At 46.5% G+C, this 17,764-nt stretch overlaps 1 protein-coding gene and 1 long non-coding RNA gene across 50 annotated transcripts in view; one reads left to right on the top strand and one right to left on the bottom strand.

Annotated features, from left to right (window-relative positions):
* The window catches only part of Celf4 (CUGBP Elav-like family member 4), a 273,122-nt gene extending 261,733 nt beyond the window's left edge, over positions 1 to 11,389 (bottom strand). For 6 of the 49 annotated variants that reach the window (XM_060377539.1, XM_060377540.1, XM_060377568.1 and 3 more), the window contains exon 1: positions 10,594 to 11,381. In XM_060377539.1, the coding sequence (XP_060233522.1) occupies positions 10,594 to 10,879 (286 nt within the window). In that variant the 5' untranslated portion in view covers positions 10,880 to 11,381. Of the gene's footprint in view, positions 1 to 10,593 lie in introns of all 49 variants that reach the window. The other 43 variants (XM_060377548.1, XM_060377559.1, XM_060377560.1 and 40 more) reach the window with 10 other exon arrangements.
* Positions 11,390 to 11,822: 433 nt separating this feature from the next.
* Positions 11,823 to 17,764, top strand: part of LOC132652362 (uncharacterized) — a 62,058-nt gene continuing 56,116 nt past the window's right edge. The window contains exon 1 of the long non-coding RNA XR_009589872.1: positions 11,823 to 12,286. This is a non-coding gene — a long non-coding RNA (uncharacterized LOC132652362). The remainder of the gene's footprint in view (positions 12,287 to 17,764) is intronic.

Genomic DNA, 17,764 nt, shown 5'->3' with positions numbered 1-17,764 from the left:
CTGCACTCATCCATAGACAGCTATATCTTTCCATCCTTTCCAATCTAAGGCATGCCCCCACTCTTTCCAGGACCTCACAATTATCATTATTTTGCCATAAGCCTGGGTGTGAAGGCAGGTTCCTCCCAAGCAGTCTTGTTGGCTTTGAGAAGAGAGAACACTAGTGAAAAGATATCCTTTTGGGTTTTGACTGGTGGAGCATAACACTGAAGTTCCTTTCCTCTCCTTCCTGTGAATACCTCTAGAGCATCCAAGTATCACCAAGATAGGCGAGCAGAGTAAAAAGTCTGGGCAAACCCTAAAGAAATACTAAGGTCAAAGAAGCCTGAACTTCTCTTTCATCTTTCACTGCAAGTAGAGGTGAGCCTAGGTGAGAGCTAGTTTTCTAGATTCCAGAACATTCTCACCTTGACACTAATGCATACGGAGAAGACCCAAGCCTCTGGTCCAAAGAACGCACCTGGGTGACTGATCCAAACAAATGCTTTTGTCCTGGATCCCTGAAGCCTGTGATGCACCATGGCATCCCCAGGGCCCAGTTCTTTACTCTGTCAATTGAGGCCACTGCTTCAGGCTCTCCCTACTTCCTTGGAGATGGTCTTCACAGAATTATGGACAAGAGGATGCTCCTTGTGTCTCATCCGGTGAGATCAAGCCAAGCCAAGTATTGATTTGATATGAAGATATGGATAAGTTGGATGGATAATGGTCAAAGGATCTAATTTCTTTCTTTTCCTGTCCAGAGAACACCTCTCCTCCACTTTGCCCTGCTGGACAGCAGAGGGCGGATGATGGAAAGTGTTCTTACCAGTTACACAGGGATTCCTCCGTCCCCTCTGGGCTCATTCTAGGAGCTTATGAAGCCTCTGGGAACAAGGTCTTCTCTCCCACCACACAAGCACTCTTAACATCATCACCTCCCTGTATATTCTTAGAATCAGTCAATATGATTAATTTTACATGGGCACAATTTCCTGCTATTGTTGTGAAGTCCTCCTGGCCTCCCCCATCATCAGCAGCATGATACCGTTTCTGGTTATATTGGTCAACCAAGATATTGATATTATTAATAATGGATATCTATATGCTAACCTTTGTCCACACAACTGAATCACTCTGGGCTGGCTGTCACATTTCTTTGAAAGGTATTGATAAGCCTGTTACAGGAAGGGCATATATGCTCTTCAGTGTGTGCTCTCTACTTCAAGCACCTGTGCAAATCTACCTACATCACATAAGGTGGGAGGATAGAATGGATGTTGTTTGCAAGAAGACATATATGCTTGAGATGTATGTGTGTGAGAGAGAGAGACAGAGAGAAAGAGAGAGAGTCTGTCTTGAACAACGGCCCTTTTAGAGATGATCAAATAGTCAATTAGAGCATTATAGGGAGGTAGCAGAACAAGACAGTTCCTACAAATATACTGTGATGTCGTGTTTGATCTTTGGATGCCTCTTGTCTCCTAAGACTTCGAGAGAAGGTTGTGCTTTGTAAGGATATTATTAGGTTGATGCCTCAGTCTCCTAATTTACCTGCCAGGTGAGAGATGGTATTCACTGGATATGCTTAGTAAGAACCAGCCACTGAAAAGTACATCAAAGCCCATTTTACAGGCTAGACTTGAGCAGCATGCTTCCTCGCTGACTTGGTTTCTTTATCTGTACAATAGTAATTCATCTGGCTCTACTTTCTTAAGGCCAGGAGCAGGGAGGCTGACTCAGCTCAGCCTCTCAATGCTCTGCATCAACTCCCCAGTCAGAAGAGTGCTTGGCAGGCCAGCAGACCTTGCTGATTCCTTCTGCCTTCTGGAAGGGAATGGGTGCTGCATTTCTATGACTGAAGGCATGTGTGTGTGTGTGTGTGTGTGTGTGTGTGTGTGTGTGTGTGTGTGTGTGTGTGTGCATGCATGCCTGGGTGCCTGCGTGCCCAGACCTCACTCCTGTGTGTTTCTGGGTCTGCTATCAGGCCTTCATGGATAGGGAAGTGTTAGAGATCATGTCTTTGCCAACTGGCTCTACAGTGGCCCTATACTGTAGAGACCCACACTTGTTCCCTTGTAGAGGGTACCCCTTCACTTGTCCCTGTGTGAGGAAGCTGGCTAGTTAAAGTAATCTTCTGGATCTTCAGATACAGCATATGAATAAACCAGACATGGATTAATTAGGTGTGACTGCATCATTAAATTAGAATAATGAACAAACAGCCACGTATGGCTTTCAAATCTGCCTAGAACGACTCCAAGGGCTGATTTCAACTGAGTCACCTGTCAGTTTGCAGGTATGGGGCACACTGGAGAGTGAGGTTCCCATGATATGCTGAGCAGTGGATTCTCCAGACCCCTCCTACCCCAGGCTAGCATTGTCCTTCACTGGGCACCCAGAGTCCACCACTGGATTCAAGCGTTGTCCATGCACGCTTCGCTATGCACATTTCTCAGTGTGAAATACAGCCAAGGTACAGGTGCTCAAGAGATGGGAGGGAGGAGGTAAGAGGTGTGGGCAGTGGATGGGAAAGGTATTGATTCCATAATATTTATATGACAGTGTACCATGGCTTGTACATGTGCACTCATGCACGCATGCAAACACACACACACACACACACACACACACACACACACACACACACACACAGGTCTTCCAGTAACTCTGTTCCCATGACTTCTATTTTTCTTCTAACAACACACTCTCCACATAGATTCATATAGGCGAAATGAGTCTTAGTTGTATATTTCTAGAAACAGCTGGGGAAAGAGAGCCCCAAGCCCTCAGCCAACACCACCAATCACACTTCCTGTCATAGGACAGACAACTGTGTAGAAGAACTGGTTGTTTTTTACAACAAAGGGGAAGAAATCAACAACCATAAGGGGGGAGACTGGGAAGCTTTCTGGCCTCACCAGTGGGTGGTAGGGCAACCTAATGGGTGGGGGTGGGGGTGGTGAGATCTGTTGAGTGTGTGGAAACCTTCCTTTGGTCTGTAGTCTTTCTTAACAAAGATAATTAATTAAAGCTGAGTGCATTACTATAAAGTAGCATCGCGGTCAGTTTGTGTAGGGCTGTCCAGAGCCAGCCTTCCGGAGTCACTCTCAATTAAACTCTTGTTGCAAGCCAGCTCATTATCAGTTTTTTTTTCTCCTGTGTTTGATCACTATTTCTGGTATTCACAGAACTAGAACTACATTTTTCTTCACGAGAGCATCCATTTATTTATACTTGCAGACGGCCACCTAGGATCTGCTCCTGAGCGAAGCTGCTGGGAATAGCTGTTTTAGAGCCTCAATCAGCTCATGCTGGAGAGGAGATACAACAGGGATAAGAAAAAGCAAATTCGGATCAAGTGGAAAGAGAGAAACCCGGGAATGCATAATCCTGAAAACATCTACTTTTGAAGGACTCAGAAACCAGAGGGATTTCCTGAGTTCATAGAATTTCTGTAAGAGCCTCCTCCATTTCCGCTCAGCAAGTTCCCAGTGACCCCTGGATGGGTATAACGCCACAGCCACAGATCTGCCAGAAGCACCTCCGTGGACACCGGCTGGGAATCCCACGGACAACAACCCTGGTTTCTGAGTCCATCAAGAGTAGGAGATAAGAATTTTGGCTGCCTCTACAATTGCTGTTTCTTCCCAGAACCTTTCTCTCCACACCTATGTGTTCTCCACACCTATTTGCGTCCTTCTTCAGTTCCTGCTGAAGAAGCTTCTCAGTGTGGCCAAGTAGGATTTTTGAGCAGCAAGGATGAGAAAAAGAGAGAGAGAGAAAAGGTAAAGGATGATGCAGGGGCCATAGCTAAGCCAGGAGGGAAGGGTGAGGACTGGTCTAGCCTCAGAAGTGATTAGATAGGACAGGCTGCTTTCTGACATTCCCAGAGAGGCCATGCATGTAAAAGACTTGAAAAAAAAAGGAGAAGTAGGCAAGGAAGAGGAGATTGTGTTTTCTTGTTATAAAGAGCTCAAAAGAAGGGCAATTGGGTGTCTGCCACACCCTGCTTCCATTTAGAGAGAACACAGCAGAGTGTTCAGAGGGCCTGTTAGGATTAGCTGAGATTTTCAAGTGGTATGTGTGTGTGTGTGTGTGTGTGTGTGTGTGTGTGTGTGTGTATACAAGAAAGTAGGCTGGGAGGCCAGGGGCAGTGCATGGGAGAGAGAGGCAGTGGGTGCGGAGAGCTGGACACTGGGGCTGGCTTCTCAGATCCCAGATTGAAGGTCGGTTCTAAAATGAGTCAATGGGTGAGCAGAAGCAGGGCAGACTTCAAAGAGTGATGGGTGGGGGGTGATGATGGGATTCTCTCCCAAACCTGGACTTCTGAGTGGGAAAAACAGCCAGATAAAAAGAAGCACACCTCCACACTGTAACCTGGGCACTGAGAAATCCAAGTCACGAGTTTCGAGGGGAGAAGATCTATATAATAACAAGGGTAGTCCTTTTCTCTGGATTCTTTCCTTTTTTCTATTATCCTTCTCCTGATGTTGTATACAGCCTTTACATCATCTCTATGCTACTTGTCTCTGCCACCTCTTCCCTTTGCATACATGTGTATATGTGCTCGAGCAAGAACACACTAGAGGCCCCACGCCCACCCCTTCCCACACAGAGGTCACAGCATCTTCCCAAACCCCATCCTCTGGTACTCGGGAACATACTGGATTTTACACCCTCTGGCTCTTCTCTCTGCATGTCACATGGGATTCCCTTCCAAGCTCAGAACCACTGTCAGACAGGCGCATCCAGCTTCCAGCATTTGGACCCAATAGTAATGTTCTTAAAATTTCTGCTTGCAGTGTTGGGCCTTGATCACCATTGTATCTCCCCCTCCTCTACACCCACCCCACCCCAAACCCTTCTCAGGTGATATCGGTCTTGGTCAAATTGGAAACTGACCCTCTTTCAGCGACATGGAAGTTGTGACTTCGGTAGTGTTTTTGTTAAATCTATTTCAGGCAAAGTCAGTGCCGATTCTTTATAAACTAATGAAGTGGGGTCTTGGCTGTCTTCTTAGGCATTCTCTCTTATTCCTGTTTATCATCTAGAACAATGAGGTAGCAGTACTAACAATAGTAATGGTAATGTGATCTCAGAAGTCTCCCTGGAACCTGGCTATAAACAAAGCAAAACAAAATAACCCCAACTCTGAGAACTTCTTAGTGACTATTCTTGGAGTTACAACCTAAGTAAGCATTTTTAAATTGTTTTCAAGCTATGACTTCATTCAAGAAAATCTTTGGTTTCTATTTTGTTTTGTGTTTGAGAAGCTACAAACCTATGGCCAACAGGAGGAGGTAGTGGAAGGAGTGACGGAAACTTCAAGGGGATTCTTTCAATAAAACCTGGAATTACCATGACAGACTGGACCAGGGGCATGTGTTAACATCTGTCTGTTGAACTGCAATGAAATCTAGGCCAGCCCTGCTTTTCATATATGTGGAATGCAGTTAACTATTTTTGCACATGGATGAACATTTGTGCATGTGTGCATGCTAATTTGCCTGTGTGCTGATTCACAGAACATCCGTTTTAAAGATAAATAAAATTATGCTAAAAATAAATAACCACTAGTCTTTTAAATAAAACAATCACCTCACACTAATTTTTTCTTTGCTTTTAAAAAGGACACATGGACATCTGGAATTTGGAGGCATCAAATGCTTTGACATGTGTTAGTCTGCAAATGATTACTACTGCTTTTTTTTGGTAAAATTATTTTAGAGTATTTATTTTTTGTTTTGTTTTCTTATTCTGGTTATCCTCTTTTTTTTTCTCTCTCTGACAAGGTAAACCTTTCTATTAGCAGTTGTAGGTGTGTAACAAGTTTTTCAGCTAGTCTTTTTCTCTGGACAAAACTGACTTTTTTTTTTTTCAAAGTAATTTTAAAAAGTTCATCTTCATTGGGCTGACACACATGCTGATACTCAGTTTTGCAGTGTTAGATTCATTTTGAAAATGAAAACTAGATAGTGCCTTACAGTTTTAATTCACCTATAACCACAACATTTAAAAAAAAGCCATTTTGGTTAAAATCAAGAGGTGGAAATTTGATGTTCTGAAAAATACTTGTGTCTTTAAATGAGAACATGAACTGTAATTTATGATGATGATTATAAATTACCAAAACACAACCATAACCTCTATCTCTCTTTTTCCTTCCTCTTACATAATAAATCAAGGGGATTCAGGTATTTCCTATCTAGGCACAGCTGAAATCAGAGGTTGTGCCACTGATGCTGAGGCTATATTAAAATGATGCCCTCCTCGGAGACGAATCCACAGAAGGTTCTGATACTCAGTCCCCACCCTTCTTCTGCATGGAGTGTGACAGCAGAAGCAGCTGCTGCTCTTACAGAAGTAGCTCCTGAGTTTGAAGCCCTCTGCCCTGATCCCAGGATGTCACTAGAATAGATATTTGATCAAGAAATAGGTACTCAAAGCATAGTAGTTATCCAGGTACAAAGCTGTTCTGATCAAGTAATAAGAGGCACTCTGATGGGGACCTGGGTGTTTAGATTCAAATGCACTGCAGTCTCTCAGAACAAGCGCACACCAGTGGTAGAGGCAGTTTAAATCTTTGGGGACAACCCTATGTTTAGATTACATTAATTCATAAATATTATACTAAATACCACTTAAATTGGACTTAAATGACTTCAAAGATAATGCATTATAATATGGCTATCCAGAGAGCACTAGTCTTTATGTATCCCAGTAACTCAGTCTTTGCTGCCTCCTATCTTGCTAGACAGGACCAAAGTTATGAATGAATTTCTGGCTTATTCATGTGTGATGCAGTGATGTGTGTATGTGTGTTTGTGCATGTGTATATAAGCATGGGTATGTATATGTATTTATGTACCTTTAGTCACCATCTCTGTTCACCAAGAAACAAAAAGGAGAAAAGAGAAGTAAGAGAAAAATGAGAAAGGAAATAAGTAGACTAGTGGGTGACCTGTTCCTTCTTTTTCAGGGAAGAAAAATTCTACAAAACAGGGCGAAATTGGCCCTCAGCTCATTTCTGCTGCTATCCCGGGAATTGGCCTCTCTCTTGTTTGATCAATACTACAATGTCTTTCTCCTTGGAGTCTGAAAAAACAATCTTTCCAAAAGTGCCTCAAATTGGGGAGAAAAGAAGGCTCTAGTTAGCCAGAGTTTGCATTACAGTGGGCTTTCTTCTGTGCATATTGTTTCTTTGGATTTTGATTCAATCTTCTCTCTCTCTCTCTCTCTCTCTCTCTCTCTCTCTCTCTCTGCCTACCATACAGATCCCCTTCCCACCAATTGCTTGCTGGTCTCTAGGGGGTAAATTTACCTTTACAGTAATTATCCCACTCCACAGCTGCTATTTGCTGCTTCCCAGTCGAACAGCCTTTTCTGGATATGGGGGTGGGGATGATCCACAACACCCACCCACTCCCTCCTCCACGGACTCCCAATTTGACTGGAGTAATTGCCTTTTAAGGTGCACTCTACGCATGGCAGGTATTCCATTAACCCTTGGAACTCCTCCCTTTTCCAGTTACCTGAAATGGCAGGTGTCCAAGAAATGGATACCCACCTGGAACCTCATGCATATCCTCTAGGTGTTACTGATTTTCAGGAACCAATATTGTCGCGTGCTAGCCACACTGGAGGTCAGTGTCGTGTAAGGTCTCTCAATTATATCTCATTGTAATTCATTAGAAGTTAAACACTCAAGAAATGGAGAGCAAGAACCGCAAATATGCCCTGAAACCAGGCTTAACAAAGGCATGGTTCCATCCTTATCCTCACGTTGTCAGTTTAGAGGCTGGGAAGATGTAGGAGCCAAATGCAGCATTCATTCTTCAAGCTTCATCATGCTTTTTCACTTAAGAGTAATCAATCACCAACGGCAAGCAAGTAATTTTTTTTTAAAAGGTGGCCAGAGGCTTTTTTTTTTTAAAAATCAGGAATAGCTAATAAATCAGACTGCATCAATGAAGTATGAGTTCAAACTCTACCAGTACTGAATAAACCAGCTTTGAGAAATGCTTGTATTTATTCAGCTCGGTGAGAGCTTCTCAGTACTGCCAGGGACATAGTGGGCCAACCCTGACTCTAAAAATCAGAAGGATGGAGAAGCAGAAACTTTCATAAAGGAAAAATATGCCAAAATTATGAAAGGCAAGGGGCAACAATGAGACATTCAGTATGCCAGAGCCAGCAGTCCTGCCTGTCACAGACTGAACCACTTTGAAAGAAGAAGTACTTGGGAAATGAAGTTTTACCAGTCCTAGGAATCCTGTATAAATACGTACATTATGCGTGTGTGTGTGTGTGTGTGTGTGTGTGTGTGTGTGCGTGCGCACGCGTGTGCACTAAGCCTTATCCATCTTCCTGGTGCAAATAAAAGAAATTCTTTACTATAGTATAAGAGAGTTCAAATTACACCAGAAACAAAGTGGTGGTATCAGCAAGAGATTGCTGAGAAGAAAACATGGAATAGCAGTAAAGTTTATCTGTGCTGGAAATAGGGGAGCAATAAAGTGCTCCAATAAGAGCTCATAGAACTTCCAGCTCCCCACAACTGTCTTTCCCTCTAGTGGGTTCTGATTTTTTTAAAAAACTTTGAAATATTAAATTACTACAAGAACTGATTGTTAAGATGGACAGCTTCCCTCCTCCATGCTGTTAAAATTCTATTATTACTATTTTTAAAACTGAGGACCTATTAGAATGACAAAGGTTTGATACAAACCTTGATTAGCTTCCAGGGAGCTTGATTAGAAAGGGAAAAACTATAAAGACATGGTTGCCTCCAGAGGGAGGGGAAAAGAAAGTATTTCTTTTTCCCAAATATTATTTTGAAGCCTGCCTTCCCCATCTCGCTTCCAATATCTCTTCTGAACAGACATTTTCTCCATATTGAATAAAGGTTGCTTTCTATCTCCATGACAGCCCCCACCCTCACCCCACCCCAACAAATCTAGTATATTTCCATTCTGCTGTTTTTTTTTTTTTTTTTTTTTTTTTTTTTTTTTTTTTTTTTTTTGTGCTACTCAACATGCCATTAACTTTAAGATTTACTCCTCAGCATGCAAGCTGGAAGATGCTAAAGCCAATAAAAACTGCTCTCTGGGACTCCAACTAGGAAGACTTTGGAGATCTGTTCAGTATTCGAATGAAGGGAGGGCTAGGGAATGAGGGCGGTTGTGGTAGTGAAAACCCTCTGCTGCTTAGAGAGCCACTCAGCTCTGCTCTCTGCATCTAATGTGCCGGAGGATCAGTTATGTTCATAGCCCATTTGTGGCCAAAGCTGAGGCTGCTCTCTGTGTGGGGGTGAGTGTACGTGTGTGTTTTCATCTCCAAACCCGCCAGCTCTAACACAGCATCTTTCTTGGTTCTCCACACTACTGTTTATTAAAAACGGAATGTCCATACATCCCTACAACTTCCTTAGCCCTGTACTCCTCCCTTGCCTGGCCATCAATCTCTCTCAGAAAGCATTTAACTTGCCCACACAGCTCCAGCACCGATTAATCCCTGGTGCACATCCTATACATTACTGTTAGGGATCGGAGCACTGGGCTAATTTCGTCACCCACCAGCCACCCACACACATTCTACAACTGAACTCATTTGGGGCTATGCCTTAAAGATAATAAAACAAGGAGAAAACAGGCAGGTTGCAGACAATCCCATGACCACTTTCCGAAAAGTTGTTAGGTTTTAATTCTTTGATTATTGTGTCCCCATCTTCCCCAGGCACTCACTAGCAGTTATTGCTTCTAGGGAGAAATAATGTACTATAAAGCTCCCTGTATGGTGAGTATGGGATAAATTAAGGTTTATCTTTCAAAATGCATCTCTTGCATGCATATATTCTTTCCCAAATTCCAGCCTCACTGGAGAAGGGGATTGTTGGAGGGTTCCTAGACCCCACACTCCACCCAGGGGATGGCTCTGTGCTTGCTAATTCTTGCCTTGGGTTTTTTTCAGTTCTTCCAAATATCGAAACCAGCCCCTTCTCACCAGTCACCCCACAAGCAGACTACTGAGGCACACATCTCGCTAGGGAGAGTTTACTGTTAAATTGATAGCAAAATAAAAATTCCCCTCTGAATTTGTTACCCCTCTCCCTTTTAGACGGCTACACTCCTGCTCTACTGGCCCACGCAGAAGGAGAGCAATTCCTGTAGTGTTTTCAGCACCACGGCGATGGACAGCACCCCAGATCCCGGGCCAGCTGAGCGCCCGCCAGTCCGCTCAGTTTTCTGGGTTTGCGGGGAGCAGCTGTCCCCATCCCAATCTTTCAAGTCGCTAGATCCAAAAAAAAAAAAAAAAAAAAAAAAACCCAACCCCATTTGCCCCTCATCCCTCCTTTCTTTTCATCTCCTGTCCCCGCTGCTCTCTCCAGGGCACCGCTTCCATCGGCCGTTCGCCCCAAGCCCAGCCTTGTCCCGGCGAACATCTCCCCACACACCCCAGCTCGGTCTCTGCTGCGGGAGCGCCTCCCTCTGCGGAGCCCGCCCGCGGCTCGCTTTCGCCCCGTCTCCGGCTTGTGCCAGTCGCCGGCCGGCCGGTCTGCAGCCCGCCCCGCTCCTGTTCCCCGGCAAAGTTGGGAGGGAAAGGTGCTCTCACCTTTGTGCATGCCTGTGAACCTGTCCTTCAGAACCGTAAGCTCGTAGATCTTGCCGAACTCCTCGAAGAGGGGCTTGAGGTCCTTCTCATCCAGGTTTCGGGGGATCTGCCCAATGAACAGCTTGATGGCATCGTGGTCCTTCATGGGAATGGTCGACGGGTTCCCCGGGCTGTGGCTTAATCCGTTCATGTGCCCGGCGCTGCCCGGGCTGCTGCCGAGCCCGTTGGTACTGAGGCTCGCGTTGTCAGCCTGTCCGTTTGCTAACGTGGCCATCTTTATATACATAGAGAAAAATCTTTCCTTTTATTCTTTCTCGCTCGCACTCTCTCGCTCCTCTCCCTCACTCGCTCGCTCGCGCTCACACGCACACGCACACACTCACACGCACACACACTCACACACACTCACACACACGCACACACACTCACACACACACACACTCACACACTCGGGTTCTCTCCCTTCGGTTTCCTACACCTCGCTCTGCTCTGGGCTCTCGTTCTATGCTCTCTCTTCTCTCTCTCTCTTTCTCTTTCTCTCTCTCGCTCTCTCTCGGTCTGATGTGGTTTTTTTTTTCTTCTTCTTCTTTCTTTCTTTTCTTTTCTTTCTTTCTTTTCTTTTCTTTTTTTTCTTTTTTTTTACATTGAACAGACAGGATCTCTGTCCTTTCGGTTTAAACAGGCTGGACCGGTTCAAGTTCCCTGCCAGACCAGGGGTGGGGGCGGCGAGGGTGCGCGGTAGGAGGAGGGGAGCGCGGGCCCGAGAGTGGGCGCGCTGGGGGGCGCACGGCGGCAGGCGGCGGCCGGGGGCAGGGCGGCCGGGGCGGCGCCGGCCTCGCGCGCCTCCCCCGTCGGCGGCCCCGCGGAGCGGCGGTGGTACAGTCCGAGACGTCCCCCGGCTATAAATAGCGCCAGGCGCATGGCTCTTTGGGAGGCGCTGAAATTCCGGGCCCCGCAGCCGCGGGCAGAGGGTGCCTGTCAGCCACCGGGGCTCCTGCTCTCTTCTCTTTGCCTTTTTGGGGTTGTTGTTGTTGTTGTTATTGTTATATATATATTTTTTGGTGATAGCAGCAGGTGCAACCTTTTGTATTTTCAAAGCATTGATTTTCCTTTTCGTGTGGGTAGGTAGGGGGGCGTTATCCACTTAGCTGCGCTCTGTTCGGGCGACAGGCGGGCTAAGCGAAGGCAGGGACGGCGGGCGGGGCGGTGGCGGAGGTGGAATGGGCGCTTTTCTCTCCCATCTGGCCCCATTTATTTATTTATTTAGACTAGAAAAAGCCAGCCGGCTTGGAGGGAGTCCGCCCAGAGATCGGAAGGCGCATTGATCAGTGTCGAGAGAGAGAGAGAGAGAGAGAGAGATACATAAATATATATTATGTGGATAAATCTATAGACAGGAGCTCTAGCGCGCGCTTTCTGTTTCTGTCTCGCTTTTTCCCCCTCTCTCTTCTCGAACCTGCCAGAGCAGCCCCCAAATTTCTCCCTCCTGTTCTACACCAACCGATATCGGATCCACCTGGGAAGCATGGGGCTAGCAGAGCGGCGCGGGCCGCACCAGAGGCTCAGGGAGTAGAATTCGGCTTGGTTCTCCGCCCCAGCCCTCTGAGGAGGCGGGAGGGAATGTTTCAGTCCCAGACGACTTCTCCCGTCCGGACAGCGGCAGCCAGAGCGGCCGGTGGCTGGAGGGAGGAAGGTAGGAGCCAGGTCTCCCCCGGCCGGCTCACCCTCCGCGGACGAGGAAGGAGCCGGGCGCTGGAGCTGGAGAGCCAGCTCGGGGGAGAGGCTTGGTTTTTGCCCTCGTTTTGTTTTACTGTGGCAAACTGGCAATTTATTTTCTTAATCCACTGTCAAAGAAATCCTCCCTCCCCCCACCCCCCCTAGACCCCACACCTTCGCCAACCCATATGCAGCTTTAGGTAGACTGGAGCGGCTTGTGCTAGCCTGCACTACCCGATCCAGAGGTGCGAAGCTGGGAGTCTCCGGCGCTGGGTCTGGCCGCCCAGATCGCGCAGCGCGGGACTCCCGCCGGGCCCGCGGGGCTGAAGGCTGCTGCGCGCGAGAGGGAGTGGCAGGCGCAAGAGCCGTCCCGCCTCTGGGGGCGAACAGTGGTGCTGAACTTGGCCGGGGCAGCCGATTTTCATTCTCGGCGTGTTTACCTGCACCCCCATCCTTTCCTATGTTTGCCTTCCTCGGCTTTGGAGACACGGGCCAATTAAAATAACGCGCCCATTCTTCCCCAGGCTGCAGGGCCGGGACCTGGGACGGCAGGCGGAGCTGCTGACCTAGCCCGCTCCCCCCCTTCCCGACCAGCTTCCCTGCTGGCCACTTTCCGGTTTTCAGGGTTCTCTGTTCTTAACCCTGAATTACATTACTTGGCGTTGTGCTTAAATTTTTATTTAAAGAAGCGTGACCCTAACAGCCTGAAAAACCCGGCCAAGCGTTTGGTACAGCCAGAAGGCTGCACACGCCAGAGGCAGATGTGGCCGGAGGGCCCAGAGATTCTCAGCCCTGAAGCTGACAGTCCCAGGCCCAAGCTGGCTCCAGACCCTCCTTCCTGAGGAAGGGGGTCCCGGACCAAAGAGCAAGAACAATTCTGAGAACAGTAGAGATTTGCTCATTTGAAAAATTTCCTTTCTTTGCTTTTTGGAGCTGTGTGTGTGTTTCCCAGGTTTCTATTACCCCGTTTTAGATACTAGCCTAAGAATCACTGAAGTTGCTTGAATGGAACAGAACCTCATCTGCAGAGATAGACTGTGGCTGTGTGTTTCGTGTGCCTCTGTTATGCTATAATGAGGTGGGGTTTGCCCCTGGTAAGCAAGCTGGAGTATTTGTTAGTGTGCGACAGTGTGTGACAGGTGTGTGCAAATGTCTTGTTAGTATTGTGTGCTGTGTGCAGTTCTCTCTCTCTCTCTCTCTCTCTCTCTCTCTCTCTCTCTCTCTCTGTGTGTGTGTGTGTGTGTGTGTGTTTGTCTATGTGTGTATTGACTAGGACACCCCAGGACATACAAGCAGAAGATAATGACTATTCAAATTCACCTTCCAACAGCAACTTGCATTGCTGTTGGATCTCAGGATCTCATTGTGGGGTAGACTGTGTTTTCTGCCGTAACAGGAGAGTTAATGGAAATAATTCAGACTTGAAGTTCCCTTTTCTCTCCCTGCCTACCATCTTATCAAAGCAAAGCCTTGAGGAGATGAAGCTGGGAAGGAAAAGGAGGTGGAAAAGGAAGGAACTGCTCAGATGAGGACCCCAGAGCAGTCAAGGTCCACGGAAATCACCCAGAAAGGTTTAGCTATTCATGCTATTATTATTAATAATAGCCACCGTGCGAGTCGAAGCAGCAGTGTCTTGGCAGGAGTGAGTGAAAGAATTGGGATGTTAATGAAAGGGGTCACCTGGATGTTTCAGATTACCATGCTATTCCTCATGCTTCCTTCGGGACTTCCTCTCTGGGTTGTGCCTCTCATGTTACCCAAAGCTGGGAAGAATGTCTTCTTACTTAGGTGAACTTCTTCCCTCCTCTGTAGCCCATCTCATGAGAGTGACACTGCTTGGGTTTGGGCTTAGCCTTTCCATGGTGAGGGCCTCTATTTTCTCATTTTTCTGACTGGTGTTAAACTAGGTCCCCTCAGAAACATCCTGGACACCAGGTCCCCTCATGTGAAACCAGCACTTGAAGCAGCTTCTGGCATTGCATAGCTGTCTTGAAGGTGCCTAGCTGCTGCTCTTGCGATTCCAGTTGTCACAGCAGAGTGTTGGGGTTGAAAAAAAATCGGATGGAATCTCCAAAGAATGAGTGGAGGAGCAAAGCCCCTGGGAAAATGTATGCCATGTGATTAGCCTGGCTCTTTGGCATCCTTGTCCTTGATATTCTAGGAAGAGTTAAGTTTGTGTTTTTTCCCCTTAAACCTCAGATCATCAAAGAGAAATGTAATTAGGGAAAGAGAGGGGCAAAGTATTATTCACAGTGACATTTAACTAGATTTAAAACTTTTTCTCCTACTGCCACTTCATGGCCACAATTATTCTATCCAGAGAGAGAGAGAGAGAGAGAGAGAGAGAGAGAGAGAGAGAGAGAGAGAGAGAAGAGAATAGCAAATGGAAAACAGGGAGCAACTGCTTTTTGTTTTCTTTCTAGATCTGGAGTGAATGCTTTGTTGCTGATTCATCTCTGGGGGTGTCAGGATGTCCTGTGGTGGTGAAGGTGTTTGAGGGAAGATAAGGTCACTTGCCTCTGCTTCTCCTCTCTGTTTTTAAGGGAGGATAAAACTCTCTCCAGGTACCACTTCCTTCTTCTAGCCCCCACAGCCCCCTTCCTTTTGGTACCCACTGAACCACACACAGCCAGACCTGCTTTGGCTGTTTTGCCTGTAGCTTCTCTTTCTGTTTGGTGAGAGAGCAGGAATCTGGTCTGTTTCCATCACTGTCATTTCCCTCCTACCCCCATACAGTGATGTTCACATGCACTTACTAATAAATTTAACTTTGTTCATTCATCCGTTCCCTCAGAATAGAGGCCTATAGCCCCAGGTCAACACTCTGGGAAGGATTCAAGGTCATGTATGAAAACACACCCAGGAGCACAGCCTCCTGAATTTGCCTGGCTTAGCTTGGAGGCATCACCACTCAGCCATCCTTGCATTCATCCAGCCCTTCTGATCTCTTACTGGAAATGTTGGAGAAAGGACAGGTCTGCAAAGAACTCACTGTCTAGTTAGAGAGCAAAGTCACACCAAACGAAAAGCTCCAGAACAGCAAACTGCAACAGATGGTTAAATGTCTTCCAGGCTTGAGGATTTCTACAAGGAGGAAATAGAAAACAGAACGCTTAAAAGTTGAGGGTGAGAAGTGGGGGTGAACTGAGGTGGGTAGTGGCTTTAAGGAGAGAGGGGTGCCTGCAAAGCATGATGCCAGGGTGTTCTACTGCAAGGAGCTGAACAGTCGCCTGAACATAGACCAGAAGGAAAGAAACAGTTGATTCTCAAGGTTACATGGAGACCACACTGAACACAGAGCTGGTCTCTAAATTGGCTTTCCCAAGCAAGAGACTAGGGCATGTCTTAATGGTGACTACTCTGATTAGGCCTGCCTAGGGTAGGGAGCACAGGCTGAGCTCATTGCCCCTCCTGCCCTAAGTGTTGTTTGGGCAGAGACTGACACAAGAGACAAGTGACTCTCCAAGTATAGAGTACACCCACAGTCAGAAGAACCCTAGGAAAGGGTGGAGCTGTGCAGACAATGGCATCCAGGGAAGACTTCCTGGAGAAGAGGGCCATGATGTGGTCCTGTAAAAGAGACAACGCAGCCTGGGCTGGGGCAGTGGTTGGAGTGACGAGTCGGTTGTGACACCTTTGGTAACAAGAGGAGGCTCCCAGAAGCTCCCACGGACAGAGAGTGAGGAAGCAGGGTAGGACTTGGAGGGCTGAGCGTTGTGAACTGTGCCATAAGCTCAGAGCTTTGGTGTTCTTGAATAATTTGGAAAGGCTTTGCAATATAAAGCCCAGGGAAGAAGAGAAAAAGCAGTTCTCACCACCTCTGTTAATTTTAGCAGCATCTTGTCACCACTGAAAGATCTCCTTGTCTTGTTCTGAGCCCACAGCAAATCTAGCTAGGGAACCAAACTTGTTAGAGGGAAGAAGATGATAGTAGGATCGAAGCTGTGTGTTTGAGTAACCCAAGAGCTTCTTAGAAGGCTAAAACACCTCCAGGGACACTAACTAGTGCCAGGGCTGATAGACAAGGGTCCTCTATGCTCTTTTTATTCTTGCTATCTGAATCTGAAGGACACACTTTTCTGGTCCAGTGGGTGCTCCCTAGCTGTATTCACTGACAGGCCATATTTGTGTCCTTGGCCAACTCCTGTCATAGGCTTTTATCTCAACTCCTCAGTTTTGTTGAAGACAGGCTACCAATGAAAGAACAGCATGAGAACAAAGGGATTTCAAGATTAGGCTGGGGGCATTCTGTGTAGTGTGTCCCCAGAATCAGATGCAGCAGAAGGTTATTACTCTCTCGAACTTCAGCTTTCCCTCCTGTAAAATGGAAGCAAGAACCCTTTCTTTAGCTTCCTTTCCTTCCTCCTTTCCTATCCATGAATATCCATGACAGTGATACTCATGGTTTTCATGTAAAAAATTATTATTAAAATCAGAAAGTAGGAATTGAGTGTAAAGAGGACATGGAAGGAGGAATACAGACTTGATGATCTCCATCCTAGGGCACTGATGAACTAGGAAGAGGTTGATTATCTCCCCCAGAGTGTGGATATCTTCTGAGAGAGGACTGCGCTCAGACCTGCAGAAGCAGGTGTTTTCTGCCAGCTTCAAGCACTGCTTCTCCTACTCAGCTTCACGATGTTGGAGAGGTTATTTAATGTCTCTGTGGCTCAGTTTCCACATCTGAAAAAATCAGCAGAGAAATAGAGCCTGGCCCGCAGAGTCGTTGTGAAGATTAAATGAGTAAGTGCAGGTAAAGTGTTCAGATCAATGTCTGGACAGCCAATATTATTGGAGCATCACTAACAGGCCACTGGGGGCTGAGAAAATGCTCGGGCCCCTCCCAACTCCTGCAGGGCCACAGGGCTGAGCCCTAGAACTCGGCTTCAAGTCTTGCAGTTGATGTGTGGGTGTGCTTACGGATTGCACTCTCATTTCCCTATATACTCCTTGGGGATGGAAATATTCAGGCAGCATAAAGCTGTATCACAGCTTCAATCTTCTGGGGTCCCGCCTGGTGTTCCTGCTGCTAGCACTCTGGCCTCATCGTCTTACCTGAGAGGTGTTACAGAAGTAAGTCTTTTTAATTGTGATGTTTTACTAATTAGTTTTTAATTATGTTAATTTATTGTACATGAGCCCTGAGGTTTGCAGACACTAGCTCACTTGGAAACTGGAATAGTAGGTTGCATTTATCACACAAAATGCTGTAGATACATGTCACTTTAGCATGGCCATGATTTCTCCAATACTCTTGAATCAGCAAGCCCTACCTGGGCTCTCCCATCTTCGCTTTTCCCATGGCTGAAAGGCTTCTGCAGTACAAGATTTTTCATATGCACTTCCTGGAATGAAGATTACAGGTTGAACACCCTTGGTAGAACTTGTCAAAGGACCAATAGCCATGTGGTCTGGGGAGAGGCAGCGGAAGTTGAAGATGAGGATAATGCTTAAA

The sequence above is a fragment of the Meriones unguiculatus genome, chromosome 2 (genome assembly GCF_030254825.1).
Source record: "Meriones unguiculatus strain TT.TT164.6M chromosome 2, Bangor_MerUng_6.1, whole genome shotgun sequence".
NCBI classification, from domain to species: Eukaryota; Metazoa; Chordata; class Mammalia; order Rodentia; family Muridae; genus Meriones; species Meriones unguiculatus.
The sequence above is the reverse complement of the archived record's forward strand: the minus strand, read 5'-3'. Positions and strand labels throughout refer to the sequence as shown.